The sequence below is a fragment of the Peromyscus maniculatus genome, chromosome 7 (assembly GCF_049852395.1).
Source record: "Peromyscus maniculatus bairdii isolate BWxNUB_F1_BW_parent chromosome 7, HU_Pman_BW_mat_3.1, whole genome shotgun sequence".
Taxonomy (NCBI): Eukaryota; Metazoa; Chordata; class Mammalia; order Rodentia; family Cricetidae; genus Peromyscus; species Peromyscus maniculatus.
Genome location: NC_134858.1, coordinates 49,305,382 through 49,324,120, shown reverse-complemented (window position 1 = coordinate 49,324,120; position 18,739 = coordinate 49,305,382). Strand labels below are relative to the sequence as shown.

General features: G+C 36.8%; 1 protein-coding gene across 4 annotated transcripts in view; it reads left to right on the top strand.

Annotated features, from left to right (window-relative positions):
* Zc3h12c (zinc finger CCCH-type containing 12C) overlaps positions 1–18,739 on the top strand; it is a 64,026-nt gene that overhangs the window by 24,856 nt on the left and 20,431 nt on the right. For all 4 annotated transcript variants that reach the window (XM_076576271.1, XM_076576269.1, XM_042280936.2 and 1 more), the window contains exon 2: positions 4,308–5,059. In XM_076576271.1, the coding sequence (XP_076432386.1) occupies positions 4,380–5,059 (680 nt within the window). In that variant the 5' untranslated portion in view covers positions 4,308–4,379. The remainder of the gene's footprint in view (positions 1–4,307; positions 5,060–18,739) is intronic.

The following is an 18,739-nucleotide window of genomic DNA, read 5'->3' as shown; positions in this document are numbered from 1 at the left end:
GGGGAAAAGAACATAAAGGGTTAAAGAGAGGTTTTCGTTTCCACCACATGCCCTATTGTGTGAACATATGCATAAGTCTATTGAAAGTTTTCAGAAGATAGGCAGGCCACCAGTTGCTGGTCTCCTGCAGTTCCAGTAGACATCTGTTGCCCCAGAACATTAACCAATCTGTTCAAAGGGACATCTTTCCTTTGTTAGCCAGAGAGATGCAGACAACAGTGCTCGCTCAAATACAATGGTAATTAAACACGTAAAGACCATAGCAGTCGGTATTTATTACATATTCATTATTTTATTTCATTGTTCTCATAGTATAGCCATTTGGATAACAACCAAAACCTACTTTCATGGCATTGTAACTTTACAAACAAATAATTGGATGTAACAAGTTTGTGGTCTACTATTCCTGATCACTATGCTCTTTAGAATGCTACAAACTAGCTTTACCTGGTTCTGAGGTGAGTTGTTATCCAAGTTATCTACTTGAGAACTTTCAACCCTTTCACTAGAGGAATTCCAGTGTATGCAGTAAATTTCAGGTCAGTACCCTTTATGTCCTAACCCTGCTTTTAGCCACTACAGTTATTTTTTGACAAATATTTTGAAATGATTTTTCAACATCATCGTTGACAAAAATAGCATAATTCATTCTTTTTCAACAAATACTATTACTTAATTTTTTAGTAGATAGTATTTATCAAGAAAAAAGTGGGTTTCTGATATAATATATAGTATCTAGAGCTAATCTATGGATTGTTGAAACTGGAAACGTCTTTCAGATTATTGTATCTTTGCCCAGTACCTTTTGTGTTCAAGAATATACATGTATAATGCCTCTGTGATACAAAGTTTCTAATTTCTTCTCAAAGTTTTCCAGCGACTCTGGAAGTACAAACTGGTTTGCCTTGCCTGAGACACTTGGGCTCTGCTTCTGCATGAACAGAGGAGAGTTACCCTTACTAGTAGATTTTATTTGAGTTTATGAATACTTACATAAGCTTGGGTTTTACTGAATATTCATGGTTTAGAAATTAAGAAAAAGATATTATTTATTACCTATGATAAGTAACACATTCTGGTGAGTCTTTTTCTTTTGAAAACTTAGTCATTGTTAAGAGGCTGAACAGAAGTAAATATCATGGCGATCTTTATTCTGTAGTTTTGCATGTTAACTCCTTGTAAGCTTTGCATCTTCTATTACTATTTGTATCTCTTTTTAAGTCTTTAGGCTAGCATTTAAATTTTTACCGAATAATTTTAAGATAGTGTCAAATTCTGGATTGTTTTTAAATGCCGTATTAAGTCTTGGCAACTTTTTTCTAGCTACAACTTGATCAAAGTGTTCTACAGACTAAAGCTTTAAAATCCAAATCTTTACCATTTCAGTCAATACAAATCAGGTTATTTCAGATGTTATTTTAAAACCTATTTATTTTTAACATTGAGAAACATTATTGAAAAACATTATGAAACACTATTTAAATAGTATGTACAAATGACATAAATTGTCTCGAGTTGAAAGTATTCGTGTTTGTTAACTATTAGACGGCTTAATATTACAGACGACACCGAATATCCGCTTCTCCCTGCCTTATCACTGTAGCCATGTGCTGAAGTGCACACAAGAGCAGCCTCGGTGCTGCCACTGGGCCGTGTTCAAACACTAGCCTGCGGGTGGAAGAGAAGGACTGATTGGAATGCAGTTGTAGAGTGGCCTTACTTTCTGTTTCAAATCTTGGCAGTATCTGGGTTTGTCACTTTGAAAAGTGAAAATTAACAAAATCCATATATCCTTGAATCAGAAATTCCATTCTAATGTTTTTCACTGTCTGTATTTTCTGTGTATTCGTCATGTCCAATATAGGTCCTCTAGCTCAAACACACAACAAAACTCAATATTAAAAATAATATTCCCTAGTTCGACTCAGCAATTTGGTCAGCAAGTCATTATCTTGAATTATCTCACAACAGCAACTTATGCAAAACCAAAACTTTTCAGGGGAGATCAAAACTGTTGCCATTCAATGCACTTCCTGCAGTCAGAGCAGATTGTGGGGTTTGCAGAACAATGCTGTCGGAGCTTCCAGATTGGCTTGGCAGCTGCATTGTTCTCCGAGGGTAAACCAGACGCACTTAAGTCCCAGTCTCTTTTAGAGGCTTTTGTTCATACCAAATTATTCTTTCACTGCACTAGCATTCATGATGGCATGTTAAAGGAGTGCAGCTTAGCAACCATCTTCTGGTTGCCAGGCAGCCCAGCTTCCAATAGATTTTCCTTGTTTAAGATACTTTTGGTGGGAGCTTTACTAAGGCTACGGTGTAGATTTTTCTTTTAACTTTATCCCATTATTGGGATGCTGTAGTGATTTGTTACTTGCATTATGGTGTTAGTACATTACTGTAGTTAATAAATCACAGGGTGTGCAGATTTACTCTCAAAATCCCTTCCATAATTCTAGGTAATTGGGCCATGCATATCCATATTAATAGAAAAAGTTGAAATGGATACAGCTTCATAATGAAGCAGATGCTCTTTATCAGTGGGGCATCCAGGAACTAGGAAAGTTGGGTGTTTCTTTACTGAGTGTTGTATTAGTAGAACAGTAGTGTTCAAGTTATTAGCAAAGAACAAACCCTGAAGAAAGTCTTATAGAAACGTGTAGGACTTCTACCCCAAGGAAATAGTGAAATTTTGTATTTTTTTAAGATTGTACGGTTTCTAGCATTTATCATAGTTAATAAAATTCATTACACTATGTAGAAATATTTGATCCTGTAGTGGGTTTATTGGATAAACTTTAAAATTTCTCAGAAAATCAGCATTTTCTTTTAATAGTTATATAATAGCTTTCTTCTGGTATATTTTTGTTGAACAGGTTCAGTTTAAAAGAAAATATTTCTCCAGTTTTCTTCATTAGATTATTCAAGTAGGTTTTTTTATGACAACCTTAGGTTTTGCTACCCCTGATTTGCCAATTAATGATAGAACACCAGAGTTGCCTTAATCAATAAACTCCTGGTGTTGATATAGTCCTCATAACGAAGTATAAAGAAAATGTAACTTTACTTTTCTGACCTATCCCTAATAGAACACTAAATTATTTCCAATAGGTCTTAAAGAAAAGTAATGTAACAACAAAAACCTTTTAAACAGTAAAAATATTCCTGCAGGAAAAATGGAGAAAAGGTGAGTTTTTAATGAAATGCAGGTATATTGTCAATTAATCTGATGCAATACAAAAATACTTTCTATCATTAAAAACCAAGAAACTGATATGACAGTGTACTTGTTTGCCTCAGGTTTTATGTACAATATTTAATTTCACTGTTCTCAACAAATGTATATAGAAAAAACTTTTTTCTTGAATGAAATAGACTACAATGTCTCTGCCACTTAATAAAGGATCATAATACTTAAAAGTATCTTCTGTTACAATGTTCAGTATTCACAAAGTCATAATTATTAATAAAAAATTATATTCATCTCAAAATGGAATGTAATTAGCCTTTTCTTCTTCTTCTTGAGACAGGGTCTTTCTGTAGCACAGGCTGGATTGGAACTCACTATCTAGCACAAGCTAATCCCAAGCACACCATCATCATGTCTCAGTGTCCCAATCGCTGGTATCACAGGAATATAGCAGCAGGCTTGGCCAGAGATGGAATTAGCTTTGTGATTATTCAGTTCCTTACTTACCATTTTAGAATATGTAGCCCTTCATTTCAATATCTAAATTAATTTATTTTTTAAGATTTTCACATGAGTACTGTATTTACATCATTTATTTTTTCCCTGTCCTCCCTTCATCTCCCGTCATGTGACCCTCTCCTTTCCAAATTCATGCTCTCTTATTCTTTTATATATATTACTTTTACTTTATTTTATGTGCATTGGTGTGAGGGTATCAGATCCCCTGGAGCTAGAGCTACAGACAGTTGTCAGCTGCCATGTGGGTGCTTGGGAATTGAACCTGGGTCCACTGGAAGAGCAGCTGGTGCTCTTAACCACTGAGCCATCTCTCCAGCCCCGCTCTCTTATGCTTTAATTGTTACACACCTACACATCTACACACATACAGAGAGAAAGAGAACAAACTTTTGTAAAATCTCCAGTTTGATTTTGTGTTTACTTGGCTGCCTCGGGAGAGATTCATGAAAAGGAGTCTTGGCAAGTTTGCTATGCGTGATGAGAGATTTCAGACAAAATACAAAGTAGCCGTCCAATGGTTTGGCAATTCTGACTTGTTCACTGAGGTAAGATTCAAACAATAAATATGATGTATTAAATATTTGACAATTTTCTCTAGGAATACGGGGTGCTCTGCATTCAAGAATACAGGAAAAGCAGCAGAGTGGAGTCAAGTGTGCGGAACAGCTTCATGGGCTTGAAAGATCACCTGGGGCATGACCTTGGCCACCTTTACATGGAGAGCACTGACCCACAGATAAGTGCAGCTGTGCCTTGGCCTATGGTGGAGAGACCGACAATGGAAACAGTCAGTTCAGGGAAGGAAGAGAAAGAGGTGTCTGAAGAGAATGTGAGCTCCGGCGACTCTGAAGAGAGCACAAGTTCGGATCCTGAGTCAGGACAGCTGAGTAGCCTTTCAGTAGAGCCCTGCCTGTTAACCAAGACTCACAGGCAGTTATGCCGGTCCCCTTGCTTAGAGCCTCACCTGCTCAAACACAGTGACATTTTGCAAGACTTTAAACCAGATGGGTCCCAGACTCCATCCAAGGATGTGAAGAACCCCCCTGATGTGCTTCGAGAATACCAAACCAAACTGGAGTTTGCACTGAAGTTAGGGTATTCTGAAGAGCAGGTCCAGCTTGTGCTCAACAAACTTGGTACTGATGCTTTAATCAATGATATTTTGGGAGAACTTGTCAAACTTGGAAATAAAAGTGAAGCTGATCAAACAGTTAGTACTATAAACAGTGTAATGCGGGAAACATCATCACTGGAATCTCAGAGGTCTGAATCTCCAATGCAAGAGATTGTAACAGATGATGGGGAAAATCTGAGACCAGTAGTTATTGATGGCAGCAATGTGGCCATGAGGTAAGTTTTTTTTTTAATCTTTATTGAAGATATTACTAAATCTTTGAAAGTTATTTCCAGTTCTTTGGCTGTTTTCCTATTCATAGTCATTAAAATCAGTATTACTAAACATCTCTCAATATTAGCTTTTAGAAAACATTTCTTTTCTGTCCTTGAATACTGTTTTTTTAGATATTTCTGTTTTTGTTTTTCTTCCTCTGTCTAAATAGCTACAGCTTAAAAATTAGTGTATGTTACCAGCTTAGTGTTGATTGTGAGTTTCAAAAGAACTCAAGTGTGATGGCATTCACCAATTCTGGAATCTTAGTCAAATAGCCTATTTTTATATGAAAAGAACTTAGGAAAACTCAGTTTTTCTAGAAGATAAAACTCTGTTCTATAGGATAACAAATCAAAGGTATACTTTTCAGTTCTATGCTCCATTCAAGAAATGTAATTCAAACACAATTCTTTAGGAACTGAGGGAAAAATGAGAGGAAAATATTTTATTCAAGTGAATTTGATGCACTAAAGTTTAGAGTGGATCTGAATTCAGTCACTCTAGTTAAGTGCCCACAATATTCACTGCATTTAAGGATGAAAAGACACAAAAAGACCTAAGATCTTCAAGAGCTTAGAGCTTCATCTATTGTGTATCAAAAGGAGATCTTAGAGACACCTCGCCAAGAGAAGCTGTTGGAAATGTTTTGTTTGTTTGTTTGTTTGTTTGTCTGTTTTTTGTTGTTGTTTTTCTAGCAGTGTTTTCAGTGGCAGTGCAATGCAAACTACATATTATTTTAAATGTCTTAGCATTTATACTAAGACATTTAAAATAACATATAGTCAATCTTTAAAGTTACTAATAAGACAGTTAGCATTATTTTTGTGATAATGAGTTTTTAGAATGTGGTACAGTATATCTCATCCTGGAATTGCTGTATTTTGCTACTCAGCAGCACATGTGGCTATTGACTGCCATAGTAGGTAGTCATTTTAAAATGTCACATATCCATAACCACCTGAAATTCAAGGCATAGCTTGGACATTCATTCATAAGAACTGTTTATTTGACAGTGATCTATACTGAAATCTTAAAACAGCTGTTTCCTGTAGCTCACATAAAGTTTGAAGAGGACTAGTATGTACCTTCTACGCAGCTCTTTCAGATGGAGGCAACAGGATCTTTCTTTCATTAATCAGCAAATTAGATTTACAGGATCTAAATCACTTACCACAGCTAAACATTATTCAAAACCAAATGTGTCTGACTTCAGTGGGTACACCCTTCATCATATAGTAGAGAGGAGGAAATGTGGCAAAGGTTCTAGCTAAATCTTACAAGGCTTTAATGGGGCTGGGGATATAGTTCAGTGGTAGTGCACTTGCCTAGGATGTATAATTCTATGAGTTAATCCCTAACAATGCAATAAGACCGTAAATGCTTTGCAATCCAAAGATGATCAAAGGGTTTTTAATAGAAGAACGTTTTACACCAACTTGTCACTTTTGTGTAGCAAGTAGGAGATAATTTTTTTCTTTTCTTTTTTTTTAATTATTTTATTTTATTTTACAATACTAAAGGAGATAATTTTTAATGCAAACACCACATTCTATTGGGTGAAGAGAACCTTGACAAGTACCATAGAGTATGAAGCTTACACATGACTTTGAGAAGTCTTTCAGTAAGAACCCCTCTGCTGTTTGATCTTTTCCAAATTTGGTGTCAGAATGATAGTTTTTCCTGTAATAACCCAGAAGTACCAAATGATTACCTTGGTGATAATATATATATAGTTCCAAAAGTCGTGAAGAAAAGAGTAAGGACAGTTGTAGATCCTTTAGGAGAACACCTGTTGTCATGGCTATATGCCAGAATTACCATAGCCACCTTCAATCCCCGCCCTCAGGAAGCAGAGACAGGCAGATCTCTTGAGTTTGTGGCAGCCCCTGAGTTCCAGGGTTACACAGAGAAACCCTGTCTTGAATAACTAACAAAACAAACAAAACAGCTTGATTATAGCAAGGGCTACAGAATGGTGCCCAAATTAGGTGTGGGCAGATGTTGTGATGGAAAGCCGAAATATCTATCATTTTTGGCACTGTTATTTTGATGGCTAGACATTGTTGAGAATCAACAACTTTAAAAAATATTGATATCTAGAGGGCAGTGCAAAGAAGGAAGGGCTGGCCCAGAATTGGTAATGTGAAAGACATTGTTAGAAAAATTTGTACTGCTATAAAATTCAAGAGACAAAAAAATGTGTCATCAAACAAAAAGAAGAAGAAGGCTTTTACGGGAGAATAGCCTGTGTTGTACCAAAAAACAAAAAACAAAACAAAACAAGTCACAGGACATCACAGCCAGAAAATTGTCTTTAAGAATCCCATAAGGTATTGAAGATAGAAGCCTAACTGCTGAACGTTAAGGAATTGATCTAGACTGTTACTCTAGAACAGTGGTTCTCAGCCTGTAGATCATGACCTCTTTAGGGGTCAAATGAGCCTTTCACAGGGGTCACATATCAGATATCTGCATATCAGATATTTACATTATGATTCATAACAGTAACAAAATTATAGTTATGAAGTAGCAACCAAGTAAATTTATGTTGGGGGTCACCACAACATGAGAAGTATTCAAGGGTGGCAGCATTAGGAAGGTTGAGAACCATTGCTCTAGAAGATTAACACAAGAAGAGAAGGGCAAGGAGGAAAAGTTGGGGAAGGATTTTGTTGAGTTTAATCTGACATGTTGAGCATTACCTACAGAAAAGCTTTAATGCAAGACACATGGCATAGTTAAAACATTTCAAACCATCATTTTTATATAATTATACAAACAAACATCTGCCCACACCTAATTTGGGCACCATTCTGTAGCCCTTGCTATAAAAATGGGGCCATGTAGATCCGTTTCTTTTCTTCCTCACATATTTTAACCTGACACCTAAACTGAAGTGCTTCAGGCATTCAGGAGAGAACAAGTTGACAGGAAATTATTATTGTAGCAGTATTATTCTGTCAGTCACAATAAGACATTTTACCATGTCTGTAATTTTGAAAGTACCAGAATTCATGTAAATTTATAGGAAACTTATACATTCTGCCATTTATAAATTCTACCTACAGTTACAAAGTCATTTATAAATACATATTTACTTCAGGTCCAAGATTTTTCTGTAACAAAAATACAGAGAGATTGCCTCCATTTCACGCTGCATAAATATCATATGCCTTCACTTTTAAAATTCATTTTCATTTTATGCCAAGCTTAGTAAACCTGTTTTGTATATTCTATGTCTGCACATATAATAGGTTATATGTGATAAGTAAATATGGAACTAGTTTAGAATAAATCTTATTTTGCTATCTTTCTTATTTCCAGACAGATTCTATAAATAAGAAAATGTATTTCATTCTCAGTTAAATGCTAACCACAGACTTGATATACACAGTCATTATTTGTATGCAAATTTAAAGTAGGCTCCGCAATACCATTTTTATTCAAAATAAAAATGGGATGAGGATTGAACACAGGACCTGATGCATGCTAGGCAAACTACCACTAAAATTCCCCCAGCTTTATTGTGGGCTTTTACAATACTTAGTTCTCTGGGGCTGGGGAGATGGCTCAGCAGTTAAGAGCACTGGCTGCTCTTCCAGAGGTCCTGAATTCAATTCCCAGCAACCACATGGTAGCTTACAACCATCAGTAATGGGATCGGGTGCCCTCTTCTGGGTTGCAGGTGTACATGGAGACAGAACACTCAACACATTAAAAAAAAAATGAATTAATTAAAAGAAAAGCTGAAAATTTAAAAAAAAATTAGAAGACAATACCTAGTTCTCTATGTAATAGTCTTCTCTTTCCTCCAGTTGATTCAAGTCTCAGCCTGCTTTCAGATTCTTAAAGGGAGAAATCTTATTTTACATTATTGTTTATCAGGATGAGAGATGTTTGTTACCAATGCTTAATATGTCATAGACAGTCAATAAATTACAGGTGCTCTTACCTTAACCAATCTCTCAATCGAGAATATAGTAATAAATGAGAATTTGGGCTGGGGCTGTAGCTTACTGGTAGAGAAATTGACTCCCATGAATGAGGCCCTAGGTTCAATTTGAAATTGTGTGTGTGTGTGCGCGCGCGCGTGCGCGCGCGCATTCAAGAGAGAGAGAGAGAGAGAGAGAGAGAGAGAGAGAGAGAGAGAGAGAACGAAATCTTAAACAGTTATCCTGGCTCTATTTTATTCATGAACCATTTTTTGAGAATTTCATGCATAAGTACACTATATTTACATAATTTTTACCCCTCCCTCTCACCTCCAACTCCTTCCATTTTTCCCCAGCCACATCCCCCTCTCAACTTCATATTCTCTTCTTCTATAAATATTATTGTTTTATACCTACTTACATGTGTATATACACACATGTGCACGCACAATCTGAGTCTAAATATTATTACCCTCTGTACATGAGTTTAGGGATGACCACTTAGGTAACCTATCAGGGAGCTTGTTCCTGAAGAAAACTGTTTTTCCCTCCCTCAGAAGCCATTGACATCCTATAGCTCTTTTGCTAGGAGTTTGGCCTCCTGAACTTCTTCCCATCTATGTTCACATGCCATCTTTAGGGTCTTGTGCAGTTCATAGCCATAGTAACTTAATAGTCCATTTTATTCTTATAAACTGTGATTGATATGTTTTAATAATTGCATTGATTTCAGTCATCATGCCTCCAATGACAGTTTCCACAGTGCCGTAAAGGAGTCTCCAGAATATATATAACATGGGTCCCAAAAAATAGAGAGCTTTTCTGTTGCCTTGGGGAACACACTGCCTATTTGAGCTTAGTTAATGGTTTTCTTCTTGGTGGTGATGATAGTTGATGTTATTGTTATTCTTTTAATGTGTTACAATGATAAGAATTGAATAAAGTCTGTTGAATGCACAGTTTGCCACAGACTGACAGATGAATACTCAGTAAGCCTACCGCAATTTGATAGCTACTTCACTACCAACCAGGTATAGGATCATCGAGGACCGAGAATGCAAAACTAGAAGGGTGAGCTATTTTTAGAGAAATACCTGAGCTTTCCTGTAAAGTGACGGGAACCAAAGAAGTGCTTGCTTTTGAGTATGGAGCAGAATAAAATTTCTTATTTAGTAGAGAGCTAGCTAGTCTGAGAAGCTCTAACAAATGGCTGTAGCTAATATCAATTCTTTTTTAAAATGAGCTAAATTATTTCATATATTACTCATTAGCAAACAGGCCTCTTTCCTTAGTAGTAATATTTCATAGTCATGAAGTTTATACTCCATTTACAGTTATGGAAACAAAATACAATATTTACCGTAATTGCTGGAATTCTTGTTATGATTGCTATTTCTTCAAAATCTGTGATTCCATTAAATTTGGGATAGCTCAGCAGTGGAATATAAAATTAGTCTTTCTCCATATGTTCCCATTAGTTTAAATTAATGGATTTCCTTAAATCCAGTTATTTTACATTTTTTCAGTTTTTGATGACTTGTCATGTTGTTAAGAAAGTACATGAGCTATCAGGGGTAAGAATTAGCTGCTGTTGGGACCCCAAAATGTTTTATTTCTTTAGTATGCTTTTAGGGCCTAATCATCTGACATTCAAATAAACTAAATCTCTACAGTCTACTTAAGTCTCTTCCAGATTTTATATAAAATAAGAATGACAAATAAGAAAAAGGAAAAAACAACAAGAGGGCTGGAGAGATGGCTCAGCCATTCAAGGATAGGCTTACAACCAAAAATACAAGAAAAAACCAAGAGCCTTGTCATTACTGCCACAAAACACGGTAGCACACGTTTTCCTGTTACATATTGGGAAGGAAGCTGGGGCACCTGTCCTCTTATGATGACCTAACTACTCTAGCCTCGCCCCATCACTGCAGGTCTTCTGTCTTGGTCAGTAAACTTAGGTTTCTGGGTTGGGTTGAATCTCCTGACTGGTAGGTAGACCAGAAGTCCTTAGTACATGTTTGTGCCAAGTATCAGAATCAAGTATTTGTGGGCTGATACTCTCACATAAACTTCTTTTTGCCAGTAGGCTCTGTCTTGTATTACCTCTGTTAGTACTGAAGAACCACTAGATGACTCTTACCCATGGAAGAGTGGTATAGTAGATTGGCTTTTAGGAAAGATGATTCTCTAGGGAAGTTTAGAGAATGCATTTGGGAACTAAAACTGGAGATAAGAATATGGACATAGCTGTAGACGACTGGAGAAGAAGATGCACTGATAATATCAGTACTTTTATATGCCAATGAAAAGACACAAAACAGGAAAATAATCCAACTATTTGCTTAACAGTTTATGTTCTACCTCCTGCAGAGACTCCTGTTGCAAAGCAATTGGTATTAGTGCAAAGCTGGCTTGTAGAAAAGTACTCTGGGTGAATCATCAAGGTAGTTCTCCTAAAGTTTGAACAGAAGTCAGAAGCAGAGTTTTAATGTAAATACAGAACAATGGTATGCAGAAATTGTGATGACTTTCCTTGGTATGACAACAGTGATCCAAGCCACGCACTCAGAAAATGCATGCAGAGTTGAGCATTTTGTACCCTTGGGATTGAAACTTCTGAGTCTTTTTTTTTTTTTTTTTTAAATACAAAATTTCTTAATTTGGATCTTTTTTTTTTTTTTTCCTGGAGCTGAGGACCGAACCCAGGGCCTTGCGCTTGTTAGCAAGTGCTCTACCACTGAGCTAAATCCCCAACCCAAATACAAAATTTCTCATGTGTGTAATCTGCTCTATGAAATTACACAAACTTGAGAACTCTTAAATTTCAGCAGTGAACACTATTTTGCCCAAGCTAAAATGCACCTTTAGTGGTGGGGTAGTTGTTTTTTTTCCTGTTACCTGTTTACCATTTAAGTGTAGCACTGACTTACAGTTACTAAAATCCTAATGCTTTGATTAGACTGAAGGAGAAACTCTAACTGGCTGGAGTTCATTCAGATATGTTTTGGCTCCCTCAATAAACCTGTATCAAAATCATGTAAAATAGACCTTCCTGATCCACTGTAGTAGCCACTAGCAGCTCTGGCTATTTATTTCACAATATGTCTAGTTAGAATTGAGAAGCCAAATATACACATTTTCAAAGCTCATTACAAAATATTTATTTTGTAAAATATATTTACAAAATAAAATTTCAAAGCTCATACAAAAATTATTTCAATGATATTTATATTGATTATATGTTGATATGATTATATGTTAACTGAAACACATAATAAAATTGATTTCAAGTGATTCCACTTTTTTAATATGCTGTGCTAGGTCCCTTAAAATTACATATGTGATTCTCATATTTCTGTTGGACAGCCTCTTAGTAGAATGCTAAGTCCAACTTGCTCCATGAGTTCAAGGACAGTGTAATTTCCCTCAGGTATATCACTGGTATTACTTGCAAGTTAGCTGATAGTGCCCTATTTCTCTTTCTGCTTCTATAGAGTATGGAAAGAATCCAAAGTGGCATGTGTTTTTATTGTTTAATTGTACCAGTGTAGAGTCTGATTGAGACAAAGCCTAATTTTACCCCAGGATACCCTGTCACTTGAAGTACATAATTCTAATTGTCATTGATATCACACACTTTGAGAGAGCAGTGGCAATAACCTCTCCTATTGCCTTACATGTGTTTATTTAAACCATAACCTAAAAAATAGCAAACTAGTAAAGTTAATTACAGATATTCACATAAGTAGCATTACTGATGACAATAACTGAAAACGTGGCTGGAGTCCACATTTTCTACTTTTACTAATGCACATGTTAATTTTTCCTTAGCAGATAGGTTTTCTTTGTCATCTTTAGACCCGTAGCCCATTCAGACCTAGATTAGCAAGATGTGCTTCCATGTTAATCTTCCTCAGATCATGGACCTTGTAAGATAAAGAACATCTTCCTCCTCTTCCTCTATCTTCCAAATCTCAGCACTACCTCTCTTGCTGTGTTCATAATCAATTTTGGTTGAATATTTTCATTTTCCTAAATCAGTGATCTTTCAAACTTTTCTTTTCCCTGAAAGCAGTATAGTCTTGTAAAACTTGCTTGAAAGCAAAGTGGAATTCTGTTTGACTTGGGGCATGTATGTGGGGCTTTGTTGCCCACTGCGAAAATGACCTTGCCCCTCTCCCCAAAAGAGCCTCTCTGCCCTCCTGTGAAGTTTTGGCTGGAACACAACTTGTAACCCTGGTTTAAGTGACCTGTATCAGCAGGATTTACCATCCTGTGGTGATGGGTAGTGGTAGTGGCCGAGAGTAGCCTGAGATCCACAGTGATTTGCTGCTGTTGGGAAAGAGATCAGAGACAGTGCAGAGGGGTAGCCACAGTGAGGTAGCCGCAGGAGTGACAGCAGGCGAGCCTAGATGAGAAAACACATGCTTATTAACCTCGGTCCTGCGGGACAAAGGCTCCAGATGCTTTCAAGTCCACAACATGAAATGAATTGTAGGGTCTCGAGTACAATGTGAATTAACTGGACTACAAAACCAGAAAATAAAATGTTCTGCATTTCTGTATTGGAGGTGTTAGTAATTCTTGCTACCTAAGACGCAGCATAAATAAAAAATACATTTTCTTCTAAAAAATTATTAAACATTGAGGATTTTTAAGACATTTTTAGGTTGCTTTAAAATTAAAATCTATTTTTATATGTCTAAGATGGTTCATGCATAAGGCAAAAACTTGAAAAATAAAATGAATTTAAATATTTGGAGAACACCTAGGCTTTATCTAAATACTTTAGTGTTCCTCAAATATTTAATATTATTATATTACTATTACTCTGTGAACTCTTAATTTTCTGTAGTATAGATCTAAACAAAAAGGGCTTGAGTACTAGAGATTGGAATATGATTCTTAATCATTAAAAAGTATTCTTCATCCTGTCGGTCTTTCATTCTAGACACTTTGCTGACACACTCCTATGTAGGGTATCATGATGGGTAGTTCGGGATGAAGATCCATCAAGTTTTAGGCATTTCTTATATCCATACTTCATCTTCTAGGAAAAATATCATATAAAGACCCATTTTAGAATTTAGTAAATGTGTAGGTCAAGTATTGTTGTTTTAATAAAGAAATAGAGGATTGCAGAAAAGCAGTAGTTTTGTTCTTGAGTCCTCTAAGTACATTGCTCATTTTGGGGGTTTCTTTTGAAAATTAGAACTGTTTAGTGATGTCCTCAGCCCAAGATATGTAAGAATCATTATACTGTATGGTGAGATTGAAGCTTAATAGTCTTTCCCCCATTCTAAACCAAGTGTCCTTTTCTAGACACTGAGGACTAGGACTCATGAGAAACTGAGGGAACTAATTTTTGTTAAAGTCTTTGATTTGCTGAACACTCAGACAGGCTTTTTATATATATTACTGTTTTGAGTCTCACAATCATATAAGGTTTTTAATATGAGAAATTGAGGTTCATAATAAGAATTTGCCCAAGATCTATAGAAAAGTGGTCTAAAAACAGAGACATATCTAATTCCAGAGACAATCGATATTTTCACCATATTAGCTTACTCTTGAAAATCTGTCCTATTTTAAGTATTAAAACATGCCATTCTGGGTACAATTTTTATAATTGGATTGTAGATGTTATGCAAATTATTTTTAAGACTAACTTTCCTTTAATCATGTAGTTAATATATTTATGCAATAAGTATAAATATATTTTATATAATTTTATGTAATAAAAAGTCACCTATAATTTCTAAGGTTCTTTACAAGCATTATAATACAAACTGTAGTGAAATGAAATTTTAAGGAAATGAAAGGGTAATTGAAAATTACCTGTGTTCTTTCTTGCCCGTGGCTGCCATATAAATCATTAAGAAGCAGCAGTCCCCTTAGTAAATGACTTTACTCCTATTTTAGATTCTCTATCATTTACTGCTTGTATCTCCCATTGGATGATGACAGTTACAATTCTAAAATAAGCTTTTTTCCTTTGGGCTAGCCTAGTTAATGTTATAACTGAAGATAATATGATGTAGGGAATTGCATTTACTAGATAAGGCAGACCAGGGTTGGTTTATCATCTCCCCTTTCTGAGGGATCACAAAATTTCTGAATCACAAAAATTATAATTCAATAAGTGGTTCACTGAATCTTTCTCTATATTAAAAAAAAATCTACCTTTATAATCCATTAAGCCTCAGATGTAGTTTAATGGCATTAATAAGCAAGTATACCTTAATTCTCCAGTGGTAATTATGATATAAATTATTATAAATGAGTTTTGACTTCTTATGAAATTGCCTCCATGGTGAAGACAGAAAAATAAAATAGATGTGTTTTTCAGATATATTGTAGTGGTAAATATAAACAAATTACAGATAATCCTTTTACATCTATGAGAAAAAGTGATCTCAGAGTAATTAAAAAGTAGTAAAAGTCTTAAAGAATACATTTATTACTCAAGATAATTTGTATCCATCTTATCTCCTGCTGATTTCCAATTTACTAAGAATAGAGAGTTGCATATGCCTGAAACTATGATTGTCCTTGTGGAAGTAATAAGACTCAAATTAGCCAACCCAATACTCAACGGTCCTTGTCATAGCTTCATCTATAAATTAATTTCACCTTTCTTTCCTGCGCAAGGTCTATAATATATTCTAGTATATTTGCTTAGGAAGTCTCACTGACCTTTATAAAAGAGTGGCTCACTTTCCATGTGATATTATTGTTACCATTAATGTAGGAAAGCAGCCTGTGTTCTTCACAGTCCATCCCATGGCATGGAAGACTATCAGTATTCACTACCATTGAAATGGTCACATAATCAGCAGCTCAGGTGACTTGTCTCCCAGAAGCTTCAGAATGTGGAAGCTCTTGCTCGACACGGCAGGTGGCAGGCGTGTTTCCCACAGGGTCATGGCCTCGAGACATGAGAGAGGAGCATGAGAAGTCTTCTGGCAGGACTTAGCTACTCCGTGACCTCAGAAGACAGAACAGGCAGAAGACTGTCAAAAGAAATTGACCAGTTATTCCTCTTATTGCAAAACATTGCCTTCAGTTTTCACAAGAAAGACAGGGAAAGTTGAAGGCAAAACCCACAGGCAAGCATGTGGTGGTTTCCTTCCCATCCTTGAGGTGCCACAATTACACCTATTGTGTTGCTTTGCTCATTTGCCAGTTGCTTTCTGCCTGCTTCCTGAGGGTACAAGCATTGGAAGAAGGCAGGAGAGCTTTAGAATTGAGTTGCAGCCTGTGTCCTCCTCAGTCTCTCCCAGCATTCCTTTTGTCAGTGCCCAGGCTTCTTATCATCTTGGCCTACTGACTTTGTATTAAAAGTCTCCTCTTCCTTGACAGTGGCCCTAGAAGAAGGTTTTCTCCCTGGTTGTGTGTGTTTCTCTTGGGGTGTTCATTGGGGATGCTGAGGAAGATCAAACCAGGCCTTCACATGAGCTAGGCTACCAACTGAGCACCATCTGTTTCCCAAGCATCCCCTATGCAGACTTTTAACTTTAGGTTGCAATTTAAGTCACCTTACCTTCTCTATCGCTCTCCATATTTTCCCTCTGCTCTTACATAGGTTTGAGATTCCAGGAACATGGTTGCCCCAGAGTATAAATGAGCCAGAGTCTATTTCAGTCTGCTCCTAACACCATCCTCAGTTATTTGAAACATTTCCCAGTGGACCACTGGTAAAGCTCAGTGAGGGACTGGGCAGCCTTAGTGGGGCTTCTCCTGCATCACCTCCTTCAGAAGGATTTCATGAGCTGCTGCCAGGACAGGGGCAGCCAGAGCTGTTGGAGGAGATAGTCAGCTTCCTGAAACCATGGCATAATTATGAAGAGGGTATACTTTACCCCTGCCTTGCTTGTTTCGCTGTCCAGGCGAAGTTACCTAATGTGGTATCTTCATGCATAGGGCTGTAAGCTGAAAACATGCCACAAAGCACCTTGGTGAGTTTTTACAGGTTTTTCCAGAGCTCTAGAAACTAACTTTTAAGATGAGTCCTGTCAGCTGAGAAACGAGGCCTGTGAACTCTTTATGTACCTGGTGTACCAGATAGTCCTGACTCTTTATAAAGACATTTGAGAGCCTTGGCCTACTCTACTGTTCTCTTGATTCTACTCCCTATTACCTCCGTTTGCCTCATTATGAAACCTAGAAAAGGGGTGGATGGATAGATATTTGCATTGGCTATAGAATGTGTGGGTAACTAGCCCTTCAAAGGGGAGAATTGTAACCATACCAGATTAATCTAACACAGATTCATTTTCTAAAACTCTCCTAAGCTGAACATTCAAAACACAGCTAAAAAAAGAAGAAATGAAGAGGAAGGAATATGGAGTTTGACACTGTGGATTGGAATCTGTTCTAGAATTAAAGATGCAGGTTGGCATGTGGGTTCCTGGTAACTTGGACAAGAGGACCCAGGAGTCATAACACCAAACAAGCCTACCTGGAGCTCCAGTGACCCAAGTGTCTTCTTTCTTTTTGAGACGGAGTCTTTCGGTAGCTCTGGCTATCCTGGAACTCACTGTGTACATCAGGCTGTCCTTGAACCCCCAGGGATCAGCCTGCCTTTGCTTCATGAGTATTGATTGGGATTAAAGGTATACCATCATGCTAGGTTCTCACTCAGTCTCTGTGGCCACCTAGATCATCGTTTTTATTCCCTGAGAAATACAATAAGTTCCAGAAATACAAACAATGCTTTTTGTTTTCAATGGAATTTATCTAAGAACCTCTGTAAATACATTAATTTGTTTGCCTCAAATGAGCTCTGGTCACTGTAAAGTAGGATTCTCAAGTATACCAACTCCAAACACAACAGAATACAATAAGCCTCCTGTTTATAAGAATGAGACCTGGGCTTCTCATACCAACCATCAACAATTGCTGAGCCCAATAGGACCTTCAAGCTCTCACCCATTTGCTCCACAGAAACTTAGTACTTACAGTAAGGGTTTGGAATTTTCCCTGGAAATCCAATCCCACTAATCCAAAATAGTTGGGGAGGGAGGCTCTTAGTAAATAAATATTCATGGTCTCTTACTTAAGCCAAGGTGACTCCAAATCCTCCAACACACTCATCTACCATGAGGTGTGTGTAAGAGATGTCAACTATACTTATTATTACAGTATTGAAATCAAAAGAAATTGATACCCAAAGGAGCACATTAAATTATAAATACAGGATCAGCTTTTCTATGGAGTGTGAAGACACTCTGAATGCATGCATAGAGTTTATAAATGCTTGCAAAGCTACAGTAAATTGTCTGCTCTTCGTGTGTAGAACTAGACGTGTAGTGCTTTTTAGTAGTCAGTCAACAGTTGATTTGTCTCTGTTGCTACAGTATGCTTTTAGATCCCACTTTTTCAGACTTACTCTGTCTTCTCCTTCAGTATCCCCGCAGCTGCTCCTTATATCTATCACATGTGAGAGGTCATACCTTGCTCCATGCCTCAGTAAAGAGAAACCTAGTTCATTGTCCCCCACACTCTCCTCACTGTCCACGTCCCATCTGCAGTTTGGAGCCACCTGGTGGTTTTCTGTTCCAAGTCATGCATTACTAGGGATGATTCTGAGACTTGGTGGCTGATGGGGACTTCTATCCAAGGCCATTTTGTCGATCTGTGAATAAGTATTCATTTTTAATGCTGTATGTTCATTAATTCTTTGAGAATTTCTACAATATATTT